Raw genomic sequence first — 23,573 nt, forward strand, 5'->3', positions numbered from 1 at the left:
TTTGTACAATATGAACTTCAAGAAACAAGCTTAGCTGTGGGCTATAATCAAGCACATAGTTAGGCTGCCTCATTCATCCCTAAATCAATGTCTCTCTTTAGGGATCATTCCTACAGGGTGGTTGGCGGTAGTGGCCCTGTGCTCTAACTCCCCTCCCACAGGGGTCCACCAACCACCAACCACCCTGCAGGAATGATCCCTAAAGAGAGACATTAAAAGAGGGGAAGGCTAGACTTCACTCCGCCTCTTCTGGCTATTCAGAAAGCACCCTAAAAGTTTATTCATTTAATCGTTTCAAATAATATTTATTTTTTATCTGCCTCTTTAAACATCTTATAAGCCAATTGGATGGATTGTTTATTCTATAAGGAAGGATGTAAACAATTGGAAGCTCTACAAAGACTAAGTCCTGTTGAGATGAAAGCAGAACCAGGGCAGATAGACTACTAGGCCATGGATCTATACCAAAACAAGGGCTGGAACAGCTGCGCCACTCACCGGTAAGAAGGGATCTGTGTGACCATTAGCAGAGGTGCAGAAGCACTGCTTTCCTTTTTCACCTTCTGCTTCCAATTTACTTTGTTTTTATTTTTGGGACTGACCCTCTCCATTGTCTCATTCTTTACCATGTCCTCATCTCCTTCCTGAGCAGTAGTTGCACGTCCTTTTTTCACAGTGCCAGGAGGGGAATGTGCCTCACAGTAAGCAGTTTTGCGCACCGTAAATGTAGTGCCATTGAGACTGGTCTCCCTCATGGGCTCAATCTTCATGAAGAGACCAGCTCTCTGGGCACAGGTAACGTGGAAAGCAGTGTAGCAGTTCATTTTGTGGCACTGGATAGCTGCTCCCATGCCCTTCTGCTTGCAGATGTAGCAAGTGAGTTTCCAGCGGGCAGGTGGGATGTTTTCTATTCCCTCAATGGGTTCCAGAAACACAGTGTTTGCAAAACTGATTTCTGGGATCCAGATGGCACAAACAACGTGAGCCCAGTGACCATCACTGGTTTGTTTGAATGCTCCACCTTTGTTTGGACACAAGACACAATCGACAGGGTGGGAAGGGGATTGTAAACAGCAGCGACAAAGCCATTGTCCCTCAGGGATGTAGGGAACTCCATAACACTCCTGGTGCACAGCCAGGTTGCAAATGTCACAAAATAAAATGACATTGCTGTTATGACATTCATCATCCATGCAAACACAACAAACAGCATCCTCATCTATCATAGTTTGCTGGGCTCCATTATTACGACTCTCCAAATAGGATTCTTTCTCCAGACGATCCAGTAGTAATTCAAAAGTCTCTGCAGAAATTGACCCATACCCATCACTCTTCCTTTTGTCGTTGATCATGTCCAGCCAGGCCAAATCCTCCTCATCCAAATCATACTCCACTTCAGCATCAACATCCTCAAGTCGTTTCTCAATATACTGATAGTAAGCTGAAGGCAAGGGTGGAGCATCCAGCTGGCTGAAAGAGTCAATCATGCGAAAGCTGGGCTGTGGTAGATGAAAAGATGCTCCCGAAGCATGTTTGGTGCACGTTTCCTTTTTTTTACCTTTGCACTGGTTTTTCTTGGATTTTGAAGGAAAAAGGGGTTGTTCGCTGTTTTCTTTGTTACTGTTGCATTCTGTGATGTCCTGGGCGGTTAGCTCATCCTCAGTGATGATCTTTAGAGGATCATAAATGCTGATGCGATGGAGACGGCCATCAATATCAACTTCCACTATTCGCTGAGCCTGAGCATATGTCAGGGTCTCTCGGGTGGGTGAGCATTTCAAACTGTATGGTGAAGGAGAGCGCTTTCCCTCTAAAGTCTGCCGGGACCTCCGCCGAGGTTTCCTCATAGCAGCAAGTTAGAAAATCTATAGGATAGTACAACAGAAAATAGTTTGAACACCACTATATTCAAGCAAAGGAGTCTAACTCATTAGCTGATGAATTGCTTAGAGTGATTTCTACTTGATGATACTTAGAAATTAAGCACACCAGTGGTGGGATTCAAATATTTTTACTACCGGTTCTGTGGGCGTGGTTTGGTGGGCGTGGCAGGGGAAGGATACTGTAAAATCTCCAGTCAAAGGTAATATTTGCTGGTTCTTCAAACTACTCAAAATTTCCGCTACCGGTTCTCCAGAACTGGTCAGAACCTGCTAAATACCACCACTGAAGCACACCCAACAGCAGTTTATTAACCATAGTTTATTGAATAAAGCACAACGGGCCAAATTTTGACAATATATAATCTATAAACCAGGGGACTCTATAGACGCCAATTTGTTTGTTTAGAAAACCTACATGGTGGCTTATCTTCACAGATCATCCAAAGTGGTTCACAAATGACATCTAACAAAAACAGAATAAATATGATCAACTAAATCTAGAACAACACCTTATATTTCAATGTCAGTGCCACAACATCCAATCAAGTCTCCAGTTACCCTTCTATTTGCTAGTCTCACTTCTATCCTAGTCCATTGCTGGAGTGAAAAGCTGGATCTTCACAGCCCTGCAGGATTTTCACGAAGTCATGGGAACCAAAATTTATTAATATATATTCACACAAGAAATCTTGCAAGATTATCAATATTATATAGCGATCCTCACAGTGACAAGATTCACATAATAGCCTACATCAAAGCCAAGCAAGCCACATTATGATTTTAACACAAGCTGGGATCCAGGCAATAAACAGGTTTTATTTAATAATATATCCTCACTTCCTTCAAAATCAGTCTCTCCTGACATTTTTGTAATAATCCTGAAGTTTTTGTAATATTATTTGTAATATCACAATATTCTTGGGGTTTAAGGCTGTCACTCCTTCAAAGCAGATGCTTCAAAGCATGCCAATTCTTTTTACAAATAAATGAGAATGACTGAACTATTGGAGCAGCTATAATATTCAAATGGCTATGGCTATCTTTTGGACATTAGAAATTGAGTTTCTTTGCTATACTAAAGAACACAGCTAAATATTTTAACCTAAAAAGTCATTAATACAGACCATGGCTACATTACAACATCTGGTCTTCAAATCATTATTCCTGAGCCTAGCTTGTTTAAGATACCCATAGTTATAATGATGCTACCTATTCTAGGCAACATAGAATGTTCCAGCTAACTTCAACTGGACGGTTTCCAATATCTCCTTTCCTAACCAGACATCAAATCAGACTTGCTGTGGCTTGTATATTTATATTACACTAAACCAGTTTATCTAGGTTCCAATATCACCGCAAGCTACATTTAATCTAAAGCCTAAGCAAATGTTTTCAAACTGCTTCCAAGTGAGAAGCTGAAGAGCTTAAAGCTCACTAAGATGTCTCCTTGTAGCAAAAAGAAAACTTAGTATTAAATGTGAGCAAAACCTTTTAATCAAAACAAATCATGAAAATTAGGAATCATATTTTTGACTAGATTCTAATCTAAGTTTGATTGTCATGTTTGAAGAACAGTAGACAGTATGAAATAAAATAACAGTGCCAAATAGTTATTGTCAAATAAGGTTCCTATTAAACAGAAATTTGCTAATGTGGATTGGCCTACAGTTTGGTTTTGCACAAAAAAGCAAATCCTGGGTCCCAGGCATATTATTTTGAAAGGTGCAATCATTATTCTGGAGCAATTTAATTTAAATAAATGAGCTTTCTAAAGCTGTAAAACCATTAGAAGCAGAAAAACCTTTAGAAATTAATTGCCAAGACAAATATGTGAATACAGACACACAGGATTTTTTTTCTACATCAATAAATATTTATATTGGGTTTTTTAAAAAATAAGTTCATAACAAGCTATTACTAGTAGAAAACAAACATCTGGTCACTAACTTGTAACTTCTGAACTTAATGTAACTATCTTCCAAGGGGGAAAAGGATTACCAGAATGTCTATGGAATCCAAGCTTTTCATTTTTGTAACCACATATAATCACAAGATAGTTTAGCTAAACATAAAATGTTCAGCATACACAGCACCTTGAAAGACAAAGAAAGTATCAACTACCACTTTATTGTATCCAGGTACATACTGTTATAAAAAATGAGTTTTTTGCACATACTGGCAGGTTTCCTTTTTAGGAACTTTTTTATCCTGCTTACAGCAATAGTGACACATACCTTGCTTGTTCAGGCAGAAAATTGCCATGGAACACTATCAGTAATACAGATTTCCCAGAAATTTTTGAACTGCGAAATTTTCTGCTGCTTTAAATCAAGCGAGATCCAATCTCACATTACTGACTTCTATTTAATATTCTCATTTTACTTCCATTTAATAAACATGTAAAAGGTATCCTCCATTGATACTCTATCATATAAGGATCTCTCCTGTAGCTAAAAGTATCAGAATTGATTGGGAAATATTTAAATATGATGTGATTTCCACATTTCACCCCCCTCTATCCACAAAAGGGGAAAGTCCATTTCCAAAAGATTATGTTGGAAATTAATGTTCTACTTTAGGATTCTACTACCTCAGCAGATGGCAGCACTGAGTTGAATTAGTTTACTCTTAGAAGCTAAAGAGTACTGGCCCTGGTCTGTTGTCTGTCTTTCTATCCAACTATCCATCCTATTTACATGACCATCCATACCACAAATCATGACTCTCTGCAGTATACCCCCCCCAAAAAAAAACCATAAAAGGACAATATTAAAAATATTCCACAATTAAAATATTAATATTAAAAGGTTAGAGGAGAATGTTAAATGTAGCCACATCATTAAATCACCAGTTAACATTCTATGAGAACCACAATGGAACTTAAGTTAGCTAAGCTGGAGATTTGAGAAAAGAAAGCACTTTCATTACATAGTCACAAAAACTGCCTGTATGTTGTCATCAAGGGTTAAATTCAATAAGAGAATGTCTTCTTTTAAAGCAGGGATCTCCAACCTTGGTGACTTTAAGCCTGGTGGACTACAATTCCCAGAATTCCCCAGCCAGCTTGCTGGCTGGGGAATTCTGGGAGTTGTAGTCCACCAGGCTTAAAGTCACCAAGGTTGGAGACCCCTGTTTTAAAGCATTCCATCTTCTTTATCTTCTTCCACATGGCAAAAGATATCTAAGGACGTGGAGTGAAATATCAGACTATACCAGTGATGGCCAAACCTTTGGCCTCAGCATGTCAAAAATTCAGAAAATAACAGAATAACAGAATTGGAAGGGACCTTGCAGGCATTCTAGTCCAACTTCTATACCATTCCAAACAAATGACTGTTCAATCTCTTCTTAAAAGCCTCCAGTTGAGGCCCAACACCCCCACTGAACAAAAGACAACAACCCAATTCTTTGCATACAGATAGCCCTCGTCTTAAGACCACAATTAAACCCCAAAATGGCTATTGCTAAGCGAGACAGTTAAATATATTTGCCCCATTTTATTATCTTTCTTGCCACAGTTGTTAAGTGAATCACTGCAAAATCACCCAAGTTGTTAAGTTAGTAACAGCTAAGTGAATCTGGCTTCCCCTTTAACTTTGCTTGTCAAAAGATCACAAAAGGTGATCACATGATCCTGGGATATTGCAATTGTCATAAATATGAGTCAGTTTCCAAGCATCTGAATTTTGATCACTTGACCATGAGGAGGCTGCAATAGTTGTAACTGTGAAAAAGGGTCACATTTTTTAGTGCCGTCGTAAACTTTGATCACTAAATGAACAGTTGTAAGTCAAGGACTACCCGTATTCATTTTTTAAAAAACACAGTCTAATCATGTGAGCTCCCGATCTGCGGCACACCACTTACCTTCAAGTAGTGTCCTCTTTCTATTGACAGGCCTACCAAAAAGTATCTCCAGACTGCACAAGGCTTTTGTTCTTGAAGTAGCTTCACACACTCTACATTCTTATGCAACTTCTGCAACCTCCAAAAATCTTGTGAGAATGAAGTGTGCTTTCAAGAACAGTTGTTGGGAGTTGGTGAATGGTGGTGTGTCAGCCAAAATGTCATGGCCTGTCACAGGGATGTTGTAGGTTCGCCATCATTGGACTATACTCCGCTTTCTCAATCTGTCATCAATGCCTGGACATGGCTCCAGTAATCAAATAGATGAGAATAAATAAACAAGGACTATTGGATCTGTGCTGCAAAAATCAGATAATCTGATGGCAAGAAATAGTTTCTCTTTCTTTAGCATTTGCCTTAGATGCTCTAATAATATTCAGATTTTGAAGCCTAAATCTGATAGCCATATAATGGAGCCTTCAACTACTTCAGACAACATAGAATAACTGTTTATATGGTGCACTAAGCACTTATGTAATATGTTTCTGGTGTTACACAAAGTAGTTTAGTTATTATGACTTAGCATTGTGTAAACCAAGCCAGTATCACTTGTTCAACAAATAATGTTTAAAATAAATGCAAATAATGCACTATCCAAGCCATTTAGTTACTCTGTCCGGTTAAATAAATTTTAACCAGGAGATTGGATTCTCCCTAAAAAAATATTTGTCATTTGGGAATGCTCTTGGAGCTGGTAGTGTCATTTAGGTCAACGTAGCCTTAAGCTTATAGGGCATTTTTTATTACTTATATGGATATTCCAATAAAAATCTGACGTGGACAAAGATACTATATTCAAAACAGAATGGGATTGTTAGTAAGGATGGCCATTATATTACCTACCTAACTGCTTTATGCTATTCAACACCTTCCAGCTGTTTGCCCAACCAATTCAAAGACCTGGTGTTAAAACTACCAGAGTTAAGGACAAATTATCAGAAAGACTGTCTGAGATTGTTACATGATCTTAAGTATCTTTCTCAGAATGCTTCAAACAAATGAAAATAGGGCATCCCCAAATTCTTTGGCTGTTAATTTTTAAACACAATGTTAATATTTTTCTAGATCTTTCTGCATCCTTAGTGCTCTGCTGTTGGTCTTATTTTTATTCTGCCACTTCATATATGTTTGTTATATTTTATCTGTACACGAATTAATTTCTGTTAGTTGAACTGTCTAGAAATCTGTTATGGTATTTAATGTAATGCATAAAAGTGATATCCAGCATTTGTCTAATAAATAAAATATAGCAGATTTTTTCCATTTCTTGGCCCAAAAATATCAAAAAGCTATTACGTAATTCCCTAAATTCACTAATCATATAACTCATCTTTCAGTATTTCAGACAACTACAAAGATAACTGCTTCAAGAGCAGAGTGTAAGGCAATCAATAATATGTTACTTAATTGCATGCATACAACTCAAAGCATTTCAATTTCAAAATAATTTTATAAAGTAGATTTGGATTAGCAATAACAACTTATTCCAAGTTACATGGTACCTAATTCTCACATTCAAGCCTCATACATTTGAGCGAATACACAATACTCCCAACAGGAAGAAATAACACTGCAATATCATTTTATAGTGAATGAATTGGTTCAAAAATTTAGAAAAACAAATGAAATTCTCAGTATTCAGTTTCTAATATTCAACTACCTAGTAATGAGTTCTCAGTATTAAACATAGTCTAACAAGGAATATGACTGACTGATCAAGTCTTATCCACACATATGAATTGCATTAGCTTTTCTATGCTATTGCTGTTTTTTGTGGTTTATTTATTTTTATTATCCTACAGGACAGTGAGTTTGTACTAGTGATTAGATATCAGGCTGGAAACTGGGAGATTGTGAATTCTAGCCCCTCTTTAGCCATAAAAGCCAGCTGGATGGCTTTGGGCCAGTCATTCCCTCTCAGCCAATGACATCAAGCTCAGGCAACAAACTAGTCAATCAAATCCCATTGTAACCAATATTCAGTTTTGTTTTTTTTAAAGTTGACCCTACACTTGCGGGGAAAACACTAGGAAGAAAATAGCAATTATAAAGCACTTCATATTACTCTGAATATAATAAAGAATGATCTACAATCTGTTCAATAAATAGTAAGAGAGCAGATACATTCATAAATATCAAATTAAAAGATATTTATAGTACATTTTTTATACTCCAGACTCAGATCTCTGGGGTATAGTCCACCTATATTACTGAACAAAAAATAATTATAAGGAATCAAAGAATAGCGTTTTTGAGAATTCAATGGTTGAATTACTTCATCAAATAAGCAAACATGAAACAGGAGATTAGTAAGAGAGGCCAAAGCACTTTTCTTTCTTTTCCTTCTTCCAATCTAAACTAGTAATTAGGCAACTTCTGGAAAAGGTGGGGTGGGAGGTTTCAAGCAAGATGGAAAGAGTGGGAAGCATAGTTGTGAGGTATGTATAATATTTGTCTTCTGAATTCAACTGTATACAAACTATACTTGGTTTGTGCTAGTTTGCAAATGAAGGAAAACTGGGAATGATAGTTAATACTTTAGTGAAACAAGATCCAAATGATATAGACAGGCTTGAGCCAAAATGAACACTACAGAATGCAAATAGCTTGGGCCAGGATGACCTTATTGATCATACATTAAACATGTACCAGGAGTATGAGGCAGCTGCTAAAAAACAAATATTATCTTGGCATGCATTAACAGGAGTACAAATCCAAATCATTGTCCTTGGATCAAATTGGATCAAGTTCAGAGGAAGGGTATCAAGATGGTGGAGGGTGTAGAAAACAAACCCTATGAGGAACACTTAAAGGATCTGGGTATACTTAGCCTACATAAAAGATTGAGAGGAGATATGATAGCAGTCTGTTTCTTTCATTTGAAGGCTACCCAACTCCAGAATTACTCTGGATGTTTTACCATTTAAAAGCAGAAAAACAAAAGATGAAGACTCTGAAACATCCAGCTAACCACATTTCATGTTAAAAAAGAACCCCAAAGAGACAGGCACCACAACTAACCCAACCCAGAACTTGTGAGAACAACCATTATTTTAAGGACTTCCAGAATATCTTGAGGATTGGATCCCATTCCAGAAGGGTACAATGGAACAAAGAGGGAGTGGAATTACTTTTAAGAGCCATGGTGGCACAGTGGTTAGAATGCAGTACTGCAGGTAACTTCTGCTGACTACCAACTGACTACAGTTCGGCAGTTCAAGTCTCACTGGCTCAAGGTTGCCTCAGTCTTCCATCTTTCTGAGGGCGGTAGAATCAGGATCCAGATTGTTGGGGGCAATATGCTGACTCTGTAAACTGCTTAGAGAGGGCTGTAAAGCACTGTGAAGGGGTATATTGCTATTCTGTTATTGCTCCAGAGGGCAGGAGCAGAAGAGGGGGTTAAAACTACTGGTATAAGGAAAAGCTTTCAGGCTACACCTCAGGATAAATCTCCCAGTAACATAAGCTGACTGCTACTGGAGCAGACTGCTACATGAAGTGGCGAGTTCTTTTTTACTGGAATTCTTCAGAGATTGGATATTAATTTGTCAGAGGTGCTATAGGGGATCCTGAATAGAACAGAGGGTAGAACTACATAACCTCTAACATCCCCTCAAACCTTATAATTCTCTGCACATGCTAAAATATTGGTGGGTGCTTTTGCTAGATGTATTCATGTTATATAGAATTGATTTTAGATTTAAAAGCACAATGATAGTCCTCCAGAAACTACAAAATACACAGTTGGGTAATATTTTTACTAAGAACAACTAACATATCACAAAATAATGCACAAGTTTTCTAATACTTGAACATTCTGAGAGAAAACAGCCAAGGTACATAAATTAGATCACAAGGCCTGAATTTAAACAGTGATGGGTTACACATGCCAATATGGAATTTGTAGCTACTGTGCAAAGCCAAATGAACTATGATTTATTAACCCAAGTATAGATGATAAATCACAGCTAACTACAGCTCATTCCCAAAATGAAGACTACAGTAGTATAAATTTGTGAATGCTAGGAATTGTAAGTATCAGGTTCAATACAAGATTCTGAAAGATGAAGAAATGTGTGGCCCTATTTGTAGGGGGAAAACAAAACTCCCAGCCATTAGTCAAGCAGTTTGGTTATTGAATAGTAAACATAAAATCTCATTACTTAAAAGTAACATTTATAAGATATCAATATTCTGCTTTACTGAAGGACTATAAAGATTCCAAAACAAATTTTACATTTCTCTCTTCATCCCTACCATGACAGCAGAATATTTTATAGACAGGATGTAAGAACTGTCCAAGATTTGATGCCCCAAAGTCCATCAAATAGCTGTATGAATTAAAATGTACCCAATTAGATGCATCAAAGTGATTCCATGATTTAATTAGGTAGTTTGATCAAACTGAAGCTTCATAGAGTTCTAATGTGCTTCTTACACAGCTATTTTCCATGGGTTGATGATATGAGCTCTGATCCATGAAAGCTGATGTGAAAAAAATTGTTACTGTTTATAGTGTCACAAGACACTTGTTTATACGGAAAATACAGCAAAGGAATACAAAGGATACCGTTTCTGTTACAGAAGGAAAAGGAGAAATGAAAGCAAATGAGAGTAAGAAAAGTAAAAGCATGCAAAGAAATGGAGAAGGGGAAAGGCATTAGGTAAGAGCAGCATTACCTATCAGGTGATTTCCAGAAACTCTGAGAATTATAGTACTAGTGGCATCAGATTGTGAATGGCTGACTGGAAGCAATTTTTTGTTCAGGAAACATCTTTATTAATTCAAGTAAAGGTTTACAAAATAATTACTAACCATTTATTTTCTAAGACATCTTCATCAGGAAAAAAAGTTAAAAGTCCCATAAAAAGGAGAACAAAAGAATCATATATATGATCAATCCATGTCTTTATCAATTTTAGAAACCATTCATAATCTAGTCATGCACACGGGCTTCATAATACAGAGAAGTTTTATTAACTTGCACCAAGGAGCTCCCCTTATTTGCTGAGAACAAACAACTAATTGTTTTTTCTCTCTTTTATAATTCTGGAAATATAAAATTAGAAGTTAATGGCAAAACTGCTCAAGGATGATTCAGAAACAAGCAAAGCTATTACTATTTGTTAAAAACAGATCATGCCAGACAAACCTTATTGCAATCTTTGACAAAGTGACTAAATTAATGTACCAGAGAAATGCTGTGAACATAGTATACTTGGACCTCTGTAAGGATTTGACAAAGTAGACCTACTTAGACCTACTTCTCGGTACGTTAGAAAAATGTGGGATAAACAGCATCACCACCAAATGGATTCATATCTGGCACTTAACATGTACTCAGTCCTTAATGGAACTATATCTACATGCAGTGGAGTACCCCAAGTTTCTGTCTTAGGCCCAGTATTCTTCAATTTCTTCATAAATGATTTAGATGAAAGGATAGAAGGGGAACTCATCAAATTTGCAGACAACACCAAGCTGGGAGGAACAGTCAATGCTTTAGAAAATAGGCAGTGCATCATTGCATCAGCACTCAAATACTGGGCCCTATCCAACAAAATGCAATTCAATGGTGAGAAAAGTTAAAGTTTTACACTTAGGCCAGAAAAACTAAATGCACAGCTATAAAATAGGACACATGGTATGGTGGCTCAACAGCAGTAATTGTGAGAGTGATCTAGGAGTCCTAGTAGACAACACTTCAATATGAGTGTACTGCAGCTGCCAAAAAAACAATGTGGTCCTAGGTTTCATCAACAGAAGGATAGTATCAAGATCACATGAAGTGTTAGTACTGCTTTATATACAACTTTGGCAAGACCACACCTGGAATACTGCACCCTGTTTTGGTCACCATGGTAGAAAAAAGATGTTGAGACTCTAGAAAGATGCAGAGAAGAGCAACAAAAATGATTGGGGGCTGGAGAAAGGTTGCAAGAACTGGGTGTTTCTAGTTTAATGAATAAAATGACTAGGGTGACATGATAGCAGTCTTCCAATATTTGAGAGATTGTCATGGAGAACAGAGGATCAACCTATTCTTCAAAGCACCTGAGGACAGGACAAGAAGTAACAAATGGAAACTTAGAACTAAGGAGAAATTCCCTGATAGCAAGAAAAATTAGCCAGTGGAATGGCTTGCCTCCAGAAGTTCTTGGTGCTCCATCACTGGAAGTTTTTAAGAAGAGACTGGGTAGCCATTTGTCTGGAATGATATAGAATCTCCTGCTTGTGCAGGGGATGGATTAGAACAGTAGTTCTTAACCTGGGCAATATTGCCCCCCAGGGGGTGATTTTGTTTTTCAGGGGGTGATGGAACGAAAAGAGGCGATGCGGGGGCAAAGGAATGGAAGGGGGGCGATATGGGGTTGATGGAGCGAGAAGTTTTGAGGACACTTTTGAGCCTTTTTTCGTACAGTGAACGGCTGTATATCTGTCGTACAAAAACATCAGATCACTCACTATTAGTGGATTGAACTGTGCTTTAAAATGTTCCTCCAGCTAGCTTCAGTACAGAACGCTGTACATATGTGAATACGCATCGCTCATCTTTATGCGCATTGCACAGCAGCCTCTATCACTCTACCCATTAAATTTGTCACTCTGATTTTTGTTGCTTTCCTCCTGTAAAAATTTTCTTTGTGTCTTTTTAACCACTTTTACAGTGTGCATGAATGTACATTTTCCTCGAATCTTAATTTAGTTTCAGAGTTTTCGTCTTGAAATTCTTAGTTCCTGCATTGTGGTTTGTTCTTATGCCCTTTTTATATTTCTTTTTGCATCTTAAAATTCACTTGTAATTAAATCATTAAAAAATTTTTTCGGGCATTTCATTTTCTTGTAATTGAATTTTGTTTTCAGTGGTCATTGCATTTAAGTGTCTTGAATAAGTAAGATAATAATGAAATACATGTATCACGAAGTTTGGGAGTAAATTGATGGGTGGCATCGGAATTTTTCACACAGTTGAGATACGGGAAAAAGACTGGAAATAAATTATTTGCATTGATATGTCCTGATGACAATTTTGAAGAAAACAAAAAATGTGTTGCATAAGTTGAAGAATTATTTCCCTGTGTTGTGATTGAGAGGTTATGTTAGGGGAGGGGGGCGATGATAACTGCTTCAATGGCTCAAGGGGGCGATTCTTTCAAAAAGGCTAAGAACCACTGGATTAGAAGATCTCCAAGGTCCCTTGCAACTCTGTGTACCCTTATATACTGCTGATGCACTGCTTTTTACAGTTAGCAGAATAATGTTTTTCCGTTGCTGATGAAAAAAATAATGCCAAGTATTTTATTCTGTGGATCATTTTAATTCAGCACTGTTTTTTCCATCAGCAATGTCCTTCATATATCCAAAATCATCCTCACAAGTAAGCTCCTCTTAGAGTCAAGATTCTGGAATTCAAAACGTATTGCCTGTAAATTCTTCCTGTTTTATTGCTTCCTGTAGACCCTAGCTGAGGAATTCAGGATGAAAACAAAGACAGCTGCCCCGTGAATAGCCTTTTCTGACTGCCTATTTTGGTGAAAGAGGGAGTAGTTTTCCATGGCTCCAAACGCCAGAATTTATTTTTGTGTACTCAGTTGGTCAAACTAAACATGATATTAAATATATACTTTCTTTGATTTCTAGAGCTACAGCTACAGTAGGACCCCAAATACAGCCATGCAAATAGGAGGGAAGAGTGTCCTTTCCAAAGTAACCACTGGCCCTGGGAATAGTTTGCACAGATAACAATTGACATTTATGTGCCAGTATGCATGTGATCTTTAACAATTTCAGAACATGAGGAAGAGTTTTAAACTCCCATTATCTGTGTACCAAACCCATAACAGAAGCGAATATCTGTAGCTCATCAAGGACTCCAAGTGTTCAGGTAGCCTACCATAGCTATTAATTAATTACTTTAATATCTAACATTGAATCTAATCATGCGTTTCAGATCTTAGAAACCTGAATCTTCTAGTTCAGTGATTCTCAATGTTGGCAACTTTAAGCTGTACAGACTTCAACTCTCAGAATTCCCCAGCCAGATGCATAAAATATGGTTAAAACATGGCTTAAAATTATATGTGTGTATGCAAGATTTATCCCTACGGTGAATTCTGAAAACTGGTTTATTTATTTTTTATTCTTCTATACTTTGGATGTGACTACTCATAAATCACATTAAAGATGATTTATATAGAACCTTGCAGTTAAGTAATGGTTCAGAGAAGGTAAGGTGCCAGTAATATTATGTCTATTTGGGGTCCAGTGAGCTTCTATTCTTTCTCATACATGCATATATAACATTTTCTTCTCAAACACTACAGGAGTTAATGGAGTTATAAAGGTTTATAGAGTTATGCTTCTTCTCTGTCATGCCATACAGTATTGTTTCTCTCATTTAAATATTTCCAGATATGGAGAGAAAATGGTTAGGGAAAATTTCATCTATTTAACTGTATAAATATTACAGAATAAGGGCTAGTAAAAGCATGTCCAAGCTTAATAATAATAACATGAAAATGAAAAGTTATGATATACACATTTATCTATTGAATTTATATAGCTGCTTATTTGCCCATGGCCCTATTCACCCATGGCAACTCAAGGCGGCTTACAGGATATACTAAGTACATCAATAAACAGATGCTTTAAGTTGTAATAATATTTGATTTACAGTTAAATATTCTAATATTTTCTACTTAATAAGCAATCTATTAAATTAAAAATTAGCTTTCAAGCAATTTTATCAGCCTCTTAGCTACCTTTCCAGATTTTAATTAAAATGTGATATTTGCTAATGTCACTTTTACCTAGGACTACTGAAAGTTTTCAAAACCTTTCATACTCTGCTTCCTTTATATTGCACAGCTCATTCATCAGTGGGTAAAACTTGACATATTGCAATAACTAAAAAAATTCCTCCCTTTTAAAATTTGTGGAAAGCAGAGTTTGAAACAAATACTTTTCAGTTCTAGGTACTGCAAATCTGATTGGTTTAAATGGCATACTAAATCTCTAAGTTTTATAACTCAGGCCCAAAAGTTAGACATGGGGGTTAAGACAGCAGCACGTACACCCTATGTTAAAGCTGTAGGACTGCAAATGGACTTTACTAGCAGCAAGGAAACAGGCAGCTACCGGAGGAAACAGATGTTTGTTTCTAGACACCATGATACAGAAAATGTGCCATTCCTGGTGTTTATAGTTACTAAAGCATCGGGACATGTTAATATATGGGACCAACAAAGGAAGGGGGGAGAAGTGGAGAATTGTTTTGTACTAATTGGTCAAATATGTACTGATGACAGGATGCATATTTCTAATATATAATGTTTTGTATAATGCACAGTTGATTATAGCCATGCCTACCTTAGCCACTATAATGTTTGTGCAACAGATTAAGTCAAAACTAAAGAAAACATTCTTGGATTTAGAATGAAGTATCAATGCAGCCAATGAATCAGACTTTATGGCAAAAGCAATCAAAGCATTGCATGCATAGACTTACCAAAAGAATTGTGCTTATGTACTGTGTTCCATTTTCTTTTTAAAATGCCCTATACCCCAGAAGAAATCAACTGAGCACTGATAATAAGTATACTTGAGTGGTAGGGTTTTCTCCCCTCAAAATGAATACACTATTTCAAAGAGGGGGCTTATTTTTGTTTTCACGTCTGAGGAACATTATACTGTTGCTGTATGTAATTAACTGGATGGTTATCCATTGGAGATGCTGTAATGGTGCATACTTGCAGAGGGTTGGTCAAGATGATCTCTAAAGTATATCCCCAAACTTTCTTTCTACAATTCACAGCAAGATTGAAAGTAAGCCTAAACTGACGTTTATTTAATTCTATTCTACCAGCCATTTATATTCAAGGTAACGCATGAAAGCTCTCCTCTGTCATCTCGGTATATCTTTTCCAAGACTTGTGAAACTCTACCCTGTACTTTCCAAGGAGAGAAGCAACCTAAAACTAAGGACAAATTTCCTGACAGAACAATTAATCAGTGGAACAACTTGCCTCCAGAAGTTGTAAATGCCCCAACATTTGAAGCTTTGAAGAAGAGATTGTACAACCATTTGTCTGAAACCGTAGGGTTTCATTCCTAAGCAGGGGGGGGTTGGACTAGAAGACCTCCAAGGTCCCTTCCAATTCTATTCTAATTCTTATTCTGTAGCCTGAATAAAGGGAGGCCATGAATTCCGCTAAGGCATTCTAGATTCAACACAGTAGTGACTCTCTAGCTGCTATGGTAGCAACTAACTGATATCAGCAACAAAAACGTGTAACTTTGGACTACAGACATCGCTATATGTGGAAAAAGCTGTCTTGGTAGGAATCCTGCCAATCCTGAATCCTCTGAGCGGAGTTTGGGTTGTACCGCAAAGCCGTTTCCACCGAACGAGGCATTGCACGACATCAAGTATCGGATCCCAACCCAAAAAAATTCCCCCAGGCCCCTCCACGGAAAATACTTTCCCAAGGGAACGGTCTAAATTAACCCTGTTGCAAGTGAGGCTCTTGTCACGTGACCGACAAGGCAACAATTTTGATCTCTCAAACGCCAGCCCGCCTCACTTCCTTCCAGAGATTGGAAAAAAAAATGCAAAGGGACGGGAAGGAGGAGGGGGAAAGGAGGAGAAAAAGTAGGCCTGAAAATGAATTTATCAATGTCTCCAAGGCCTTGGGAGGGGGGAGGGGAGGGGGGAAATCCCTCCACTAATTGCATTAGCAGGTAAAGGAATCATCCGTAGCCGTGTTCGGATTGGAAAGCGGGGCTGTCCGTCATCCCTCAATGGAATCAATCGCATCCTCCCGGTTCCAAACAGGAGCGACGTGTCTCTGCCTCAACCAATGATGAAGGGGAAGGTGGGCGTGGCCAATGATGTCCCGGTTATGAGGGCAAACAAGATGGCGGGGAGCGGTTTCCCTCTTTCCCCGCGATCTCAGTTGCTCTCCCTTTTCCCCTCAAATTCGGTGTAAGGCGTTTGTGGAAGGATCCCTGCCCCGCATCTCGGAGGGCTCCAGGCCTTTCTAGTTCTGTCACCCAGCTCCCGCCCAAGCCGGTCACCTTCATGCGATCCTAGGGGGACCGTGAGGAAGGGAAGGGGAAGGAGGTTGCGACTGCGGCGGCACGGGGTGGGTGTTGGGAGTAGGGGGTGGGGGAGATCTTGACTCTCTACTTGCCTGGGCCGCCGCCTTCTTCTCCTCCGCGGGGGCCCCTGGCTTTCCGCGGGGCGCTCAGGATTGCACCGTCGGCGAAGGGTGGAGGGAAGGGAAGGGGGGACAAGATGTCGGCTCAGCCCGTATCTCCTCAGCGCCGCCCCCTCATGCCCGCGACTCCCAGCCCGCTCGGCCCCGCTGCCTCTTGCCTCAGTGCCTCCGCCGCGGCTCCGGCTCCTGTTGCGGGGTGGGGGTGGTGGGGGGAGGGAGCGAGGGAAGGCAAGATGGAGGTGGCGGCGGCGGCAAAAAAAAAAAAAAAAAAAGAAGGAGCGCAGCCCGGCCAAAAGATGGAGAGGAAAAGGGGAGAAAGAGGGAAGGAGGCGGCGAGGGAGGGGCTGCTGCCGCGCTCGGCTCTCTTTCTCGCCCCCCGACAAGGACCGCCCCCCACCGCTTTTCCTCTCCGGACATAGAATTGGGAAGGCCTGGGGGCAGCGGTGAGGGTGGGTGGGAGGTGACCGAGATAGGCTAATAAACGCTGTGTGGTGGCGGCTGACAGACACTTGGGTGGGGGGTGGGGGGGTAATTCTTGAAACTGGCTGCCTCAGGAGGCCGGTTTGGGGACTAAGTTGAATTCTGGCGACATGCAGGGAGGAAAAGTGCCGGGAATCATTCTGAGGCAGCAACTGAAGAGCTTGTTCATACCTGATCCAATTCCTACAAGGAGAGTCACTTCCGTGTAAGAACGTGTGTATCCCATATGTAGAGTGGGAGCATGTGTGCAATTTGCTGCAGGCTTATGCTTTGGGAGGCCCTGCCCAGCAAAATGACAAGTGTCTGAATATGGCCTGGTGAACTACACGTGATGTTAACAGTATGTGCCACACTGTAATAAGTGAGCCTGTTTCTCATAAATTTAAAGAACCTGGGTCTGAGCCAGCCTCCTCAATCTGCCCCAAAGGTGTTTCCCTCCATCCCATACAAACACTGGCATTTTAATCCAATATATGTTGGAAAGCACCAGGTTGAAGGTGGCAATCCTGGATTATACCATTCAGGTACAGGGAAATAGGAAAGATGTGTACTGCTGTGCTGTTTAAACTTTCATTTGATTTGTGAAGAGGCTGGATTTTGACATTATGTCACATAGGTTGTACAGAACATTTTCCCAGTTGCTAATTGTTATAATTGCAATAAATAAATTGCAGCCACATGCTATTACAAGGATTCCAAATATTGTATGAGTTAGCTGGTGACATAAAGAAGCCAGACAGTATAAGCTGTGTGATTCATATGAAAAAAATACTACATTGCAGTGTGGTGCTCAGTTCATGAATGCTAAGTAGAAGGAAGAGGAAGAACTTTGGGTACTCATTTTCATGCTCTTATTAGCAAACTACTGTATAAAATGACAAATTGAAATTGTTACATAGTTTGCTCACCAACACGCTTATACCTTTATTACAGGCATATACCTTTATTAAAGACATGGTATATGCTCTTATAAGCAAGCTACTGCATAAGAAAAAGATGAATTGAAAAATTGAAATTGTTATATAGTTTGCTCATCAACATGCCTGTACCCTTATTACAGGCATAGTATAATTATTTGATCAAAACTACTCATGCGATTTACTGAATGCAGATTCAAAATGAAAATGCACTGCCTTAAAAGCCAGCCGCTATTATAGGATGGGAAGTATTCTCAGTCGGCTGTAGTAAAGTAAATATGGATACCAGCTATCCAGAACTTGTACTCTGGCAATTTAGAAATTTAACTTGTAAAATAGTTTAGATTTTCTGTACTACTTTAATATATATAATTCTGTTTAAAGTTTGTTTTATCATAACCTCTAAGTTGTTTAAAATGGTCCACTTCTTTTGAGTTCTGCATTTTTATGAAATGCATGCAAGTTAATAAAAGTTACTTTAAAACTAAAAAACAGCCTTGTTATTTGTTGCTATACTCCTCTCACCTGTATTATTTATTTACTACTGGTAAAATGATATTCCACCTTTTGTGCAAGAGTTTATAAAAGGCACACCATATAGGATGTATTTATTCTATCCTTCTATTTCACCCCCCAGCAATCATCCTCTGAGATATGATGTGCTGATAGCAAATGATTTCCTCCAAATCAACCAATGAGCTTCAGTGGTTGAGAGTTAAACTCATTTCCTCAATGCCAGTCCAAAAATTTAAATCTAATAACCGCTTTGGAATGATTTGCTTCCAATGCTCTGAAACATGGAAGTACACATGAAAATCTTCCACTGATGCAATGGCATAATTTAAGTTTCCTTGATAGCAGCTAATAATTGTTAATACTTACATTAATAATAGATTGATAGTGTTTTTCTCATAGATATTTCTCTTGAAGTAAAGTAAAACTAAAATTAGGTATTAAAAAGGGATAATTTTGAGTTCCAGGTACAGAGGAGAACAAAGAGTTCAGAGAAATATTTCCAAATAATTTCTGGAGAGAAAAGTCATTTCCAAAATAAGATTGGTTTGCAAATCAGGTATTTTTACTGCCAAGGTGATAATTGTTTTATGAAGAGTAGAATTAATACGTCAACTTGAGTCCTGCTTCCTCATTGTGTGGTGATAGTATGTGTCCTTGAAAGAGATGAGCAAAAAACACCAGGAGTGTATATTATGAATATAGATTCCTAACAAGTTCTTCAAAAATAAGAAAGCGAACGAGTAGCTTTATCAGGCCACTTGAGGTGGATGATCACTTTAGTGACAATGGCAAAGGCATTTTGTATTGCATAAAAGAAAGCTATGGTAAACTGCTGTAGTTAACCAATAAAGGCACAGCGATAGTGTAATTCTGTGCTAGAATTTGAGCTACTTGGGTCAGTTGGCACTGAATATGACCTAAAGAAGGGCTGAGGCTCTTTTGGAGTATTACTACTACCACCAGTGTTTGTGGCAGGGTTAGACAAAAACCTTAGGAACATCTAGTTGCTGTTTTGGCTTATGGCATGCAGGAAAAAAACCCCCAAAGCTAGAGAGACATTATAGTGGGAACTGAACACAAAGCATAAACATGGGAAAGTTCAACACAGTGAAAGATGAACTGAATTGGCTTCATACGGACATTTTAGGCATTGGGGAGTGTATAATTTAATTTACTACTAGGGGCACAAAGATCAAGTGTTGCTTTAATAGGAAGGATGGAGCAAGAATTATTTGGGTACAAAGCAGTCAGTAGCTGAATAATATCAGACTTCACAGACAACTCTTAACATGATAGAGGATGTTTATGTTCCAATCACTGATGTAGAAGAGGTTCGATGTATTTTATGGTCAAGTTCAATCTGACATCAAGAAAACATGTAAGGTGTGTTTCTACTGGAGACAAATGCCAAAGTTGGAAATTGTAAAGAGGAAAATCTGAAAACATTATTTGCCTAAGAAACAAATGGATCTGAAGAAAAACTTATCAGTTTCTGCCAATTGAATGATTTCATTGTTACAGTTTTCCAACAAGCCTACATATGTGTACATTATCAGATGGAATATCTAAAAAGTGGCTGTGCAGAAGTTTTATTGACTTCTACAGGGAAGTGTAAAAAGACTGATGATATTGGGTATCAGATATTAGGAATGGAAAAACAAAACTTCCAAAATAATCTCTGAACTCAAATGGAGGTTCCATGCTTGAATTGGTATACTAAAAAACACCACTTGACAGATAGGCCTCCTCTCTGGAGGAGTCTAATACTGAGAAAGGTGGAAGAAAAAGGGAAGAGGACAACCCCCAGCAAAGTGGATAGATTCAATTTCAGTGGCAGTGGGTGCAGCTTCAGAAGATCAAATGGGCAAAATGGGAAATGGATCGTGCTGGAGAAGTTCTATGTATGAAGTTGCTAAGAGTCAACACTGACTTGATGGCACATAAACAAAATAATAAAAACTAATACATTAGTTGCATGATGTAAATAATTAGTGCCAACTGTCTGAATATATTTGGAAATCATGTCTAGAGTTTTGTTGTCTTTTATCAGTACACAATATATGACAAATGCAACAAGTTGGATGCTGCTAAATTTTAATGCTTGTTTCCAGGAGCCATTTTCAGACTAAAGCAGCCTCATGTTTACATTGCAACTATTTGTAATTATTGGAACATCTCAATTTAGAATCACTAGTTTTTCTGAAACTATGTTACAAATTAGTAATAAAACAGACACTGGAAGAACAAAAATGGTAAGATTTCAACATTGAAATATATTGCTCACTAATGATAACAGAACAAAGTGTTCATAAAGAGAATAATGTTTAGAAAGTTTTTTAATGGAATCTTCCGCATTTCCAAGTAAAAATGAGCAGTGAGGAGACTTGATTACAAGACATTCTCCAGTTCGATTTTCATTTTTTTTTCTTAGCATTTCAAATTTGCAGAACTGAAAATAAACATGGATTATCATAAAATGCTTCTAAGAATTACATAGTATGAAAGATGGGAATTATCAATGCTTAAACATGTAAATACTTCCCATTTGCAATACTATATGGCTAATGTAAGGGCATTAAGAAGGGAGAGATCTGTTTCAAATGTAAAATATTTAGTCAGAATGAATCACAAGGAACATAATGTAATTGCTCTTTGCAACTGTTCCTTTATTATATAAATATTTTTCTTTTTTGAAACATGCTTTTTTATTTATTTGGAGATATTAGGAGAAAGAAAGAAGATTTTATTGACTTGTAGAAACATTTACTTAAACTTTTTAGACCATGTTTATGGAATCAGTTACAAAAAGTACAAGAAAAGGGAAAAACATAGCCATCACATTTTATCACAAAGAGATTTAATGAGAATCACCTCGACTTGTGCCACTCAAGGTTGTTGTATCACTCTGATGTTCAAAGCAAAGTTAGCCTCTGTTGATTCACTATTATTGTGCTATCTGTATATGGCCTTTTTCATCCTGATTTATATCTACTCCTCTTTAGGATCAAAACGCCGATGGTTGTGTATCCTTGGAAAGGTCGATCAGCACTAGACATACAAGCGTCTATAACGTCATTCCACTTCTCCTCTTGGAATCTTTCCGAGCAATTGGGCTGAATGACAGTATTTCACTGTAAATATGCCCTTTAAAGATAAGCAAAATTTACATACATGTAAGTGCATTTTTGTTCAAACAATAAAGGCACACTGAGAACATTTTAGTAAACTATAACCAATGGAGGACTGAATGCAACTGAAAATACCTGTTGCTTATCCCAATATAATTTTTAAACAGCAACAAAGACAATAGTAGCAGATGGCAACACTTCATCTTACATAGGCCTTCCAAAACTGCTCCGTTTTTTACAAGATGGTAAAAAACCAATTCTTACTAGTAGCCCATTCTATTGATTTTCCTTTCACAAAGAGATGGGTAATTTCTCCTGCTGTACTTAAATGATATTTAAGAACATTATTATAGGTGGCATTTTATGTTACTTTTATTAGCTATGGATTTAGATTGCTAGCTGCTTTTTAAAACCTAACTTAAATGTTATAATTTTATGAACCCACTATATTGAATTGTACATTAGACTTATACTGCTTTGACTGCCATCCTGGAGATAACAGGCAATACATGGCTAAGAAATGCTTCCGATATGTGAATACTTAATAATTAGATGTGGACTTAAAAAAATGGACCTATCATTGTTAAACATCAATTCATTAGATTTATCAGTTTATCTCTTCAGTATAAGTGAGACCTGTTCTAGCTTGTCATTCCATATCATATACCCATGAATATATCCACTGCATGGTGGGCTGTTCCCTGCCTTTATTAAGATTTTATGTGAAAGGATTATAAATAAACATTAGCTTCTTTAAGCTTTCAACTTATTTTTCAAACTAGGCCATTACCCGCTGGCTCTTACTTTTATCTGATAGATTCATTTCTTGCTGCATCTTCCCAGCTTAAGCAGTTAGGGTTATTTAATTTTTAACATTATAAAATGTTATATTATGTGAAGAGTACTCCAAGTGTGGTTTATTCATAAATTCCCAATAATTTTTTCTATCAGTCAGAAAATGGAAGAGTGCCTTGTTTCCTTTTTTACTTGCTAGAAAGATACCACCAACTAGTTCTTAGCTATATTCTTTTTGGGCATGAAATTTAACATGCCCATAGTTGTCAGGCCAATAACCATCATATCCTGTTCTCCACACAATGCCTAAGTCTAATGGGAGGTGGGTTTTTTTAAAGTATTCTGGTGAGATCTGAACTACTTACGGAATATAATTTGGTGGTGCCTTAGGAAAGTATTCCTTTCATTTCTCATTGTTTTTGCTTTTCTTTCCCCCTTTTAATACTCCCTGGTCTTTATTCCTTAGGAGACTCTTTTCCCAAGTGCTTCTGCTTGACACTCAAACTAGGTTTAGTTTTAAACCTAAATTGAGAAATGTGTTGGTGGATTAAGTGTCCCTCAACATGGTGACAACGAAATGCAGTGTGGTGGTGTTTCCATATTAAAGTATGCTGAATTTTTGTGTTTCTTCTTACCCAAAGAATTATGCAGCAACTAACAGTGGTGAAAAAGAGTGGGGGAGTTACCCACTGAATTTTTCTTAGTATTGATTGGTATTAATATTTATG

The 23,573-nt window shown here is 37.9% G+C and overlaps 2 protein-coding genes across 8 annotated transcripts in view; both read right to left on the reverse strand.

Moving 5' to 3' along the window:
* BRPF3 (bromodomain and PHD finger containing 3) overlaps positions 1–17,485 on the reverse strand; it is a 42,219-nt gene extending 24,734 nt beyond the window's left edge. For 6 of the 7 annotated variants that reach the window (XM_026716873.2, XM_087929653.1, XM_087929652.1 and 3 more), the window contains exons 1-2: positions 16,983–17,382; positions 499–1,865 (exon numbers count right to left, since the gene is read on the reverse strand). In XM_026716873.2, coding sequence (XP_026572658.1) covers positions 499–1,847 — 1,349 coding nt within the window. In that variant the 5' untranslated portion in view covers positions 1,848–1,865; positions 16,983–17,382. Of the gene's footprint in view, positions 1–498; positions 1,866–16,982 lie in introns of all 7 variants that reach the window. The other variant, XM_087929654.1, reaches the window with a different exon arrangement.
* A 3,515-nt stretch (positions 17,486–21,000) lies between these two features.
* The window catches only part of MAPK13 (mitogen-activated protein kinase 13), a 29,352-nt gene continuing 26,779 nt past the window's right edge, over positions 21,001–23,573 (reverse strand). The window contains exon 12 of the mRNA XM_026716876.2: positions 21,001–22,066. Within this exon, the coding sequence (XP_026572661.1) occupies positions 21,987–22,066 (80 nt within the window). The 3' untranslated portion in view covers positions 21,001–21,986. The remainder of the gene's footprint in view (positions 22,067–23,573) is intronic.

Source organism: Pseudonaja textilis, chromosome 3, assembly GCF_049901715.1.
Source record: "Pseudonaja textilis isolate UNSWEBS1 chromosome 3, rPseTex1.2, whole genome shotgun sequence".
Taxonomy (NCBI): domain Eukaryota; kingdom Metazoa; phylum Chordata; class Lepidosauria; order Squamata; family Elapidae; genus Pseudonaja; species Pseudonaja textilis.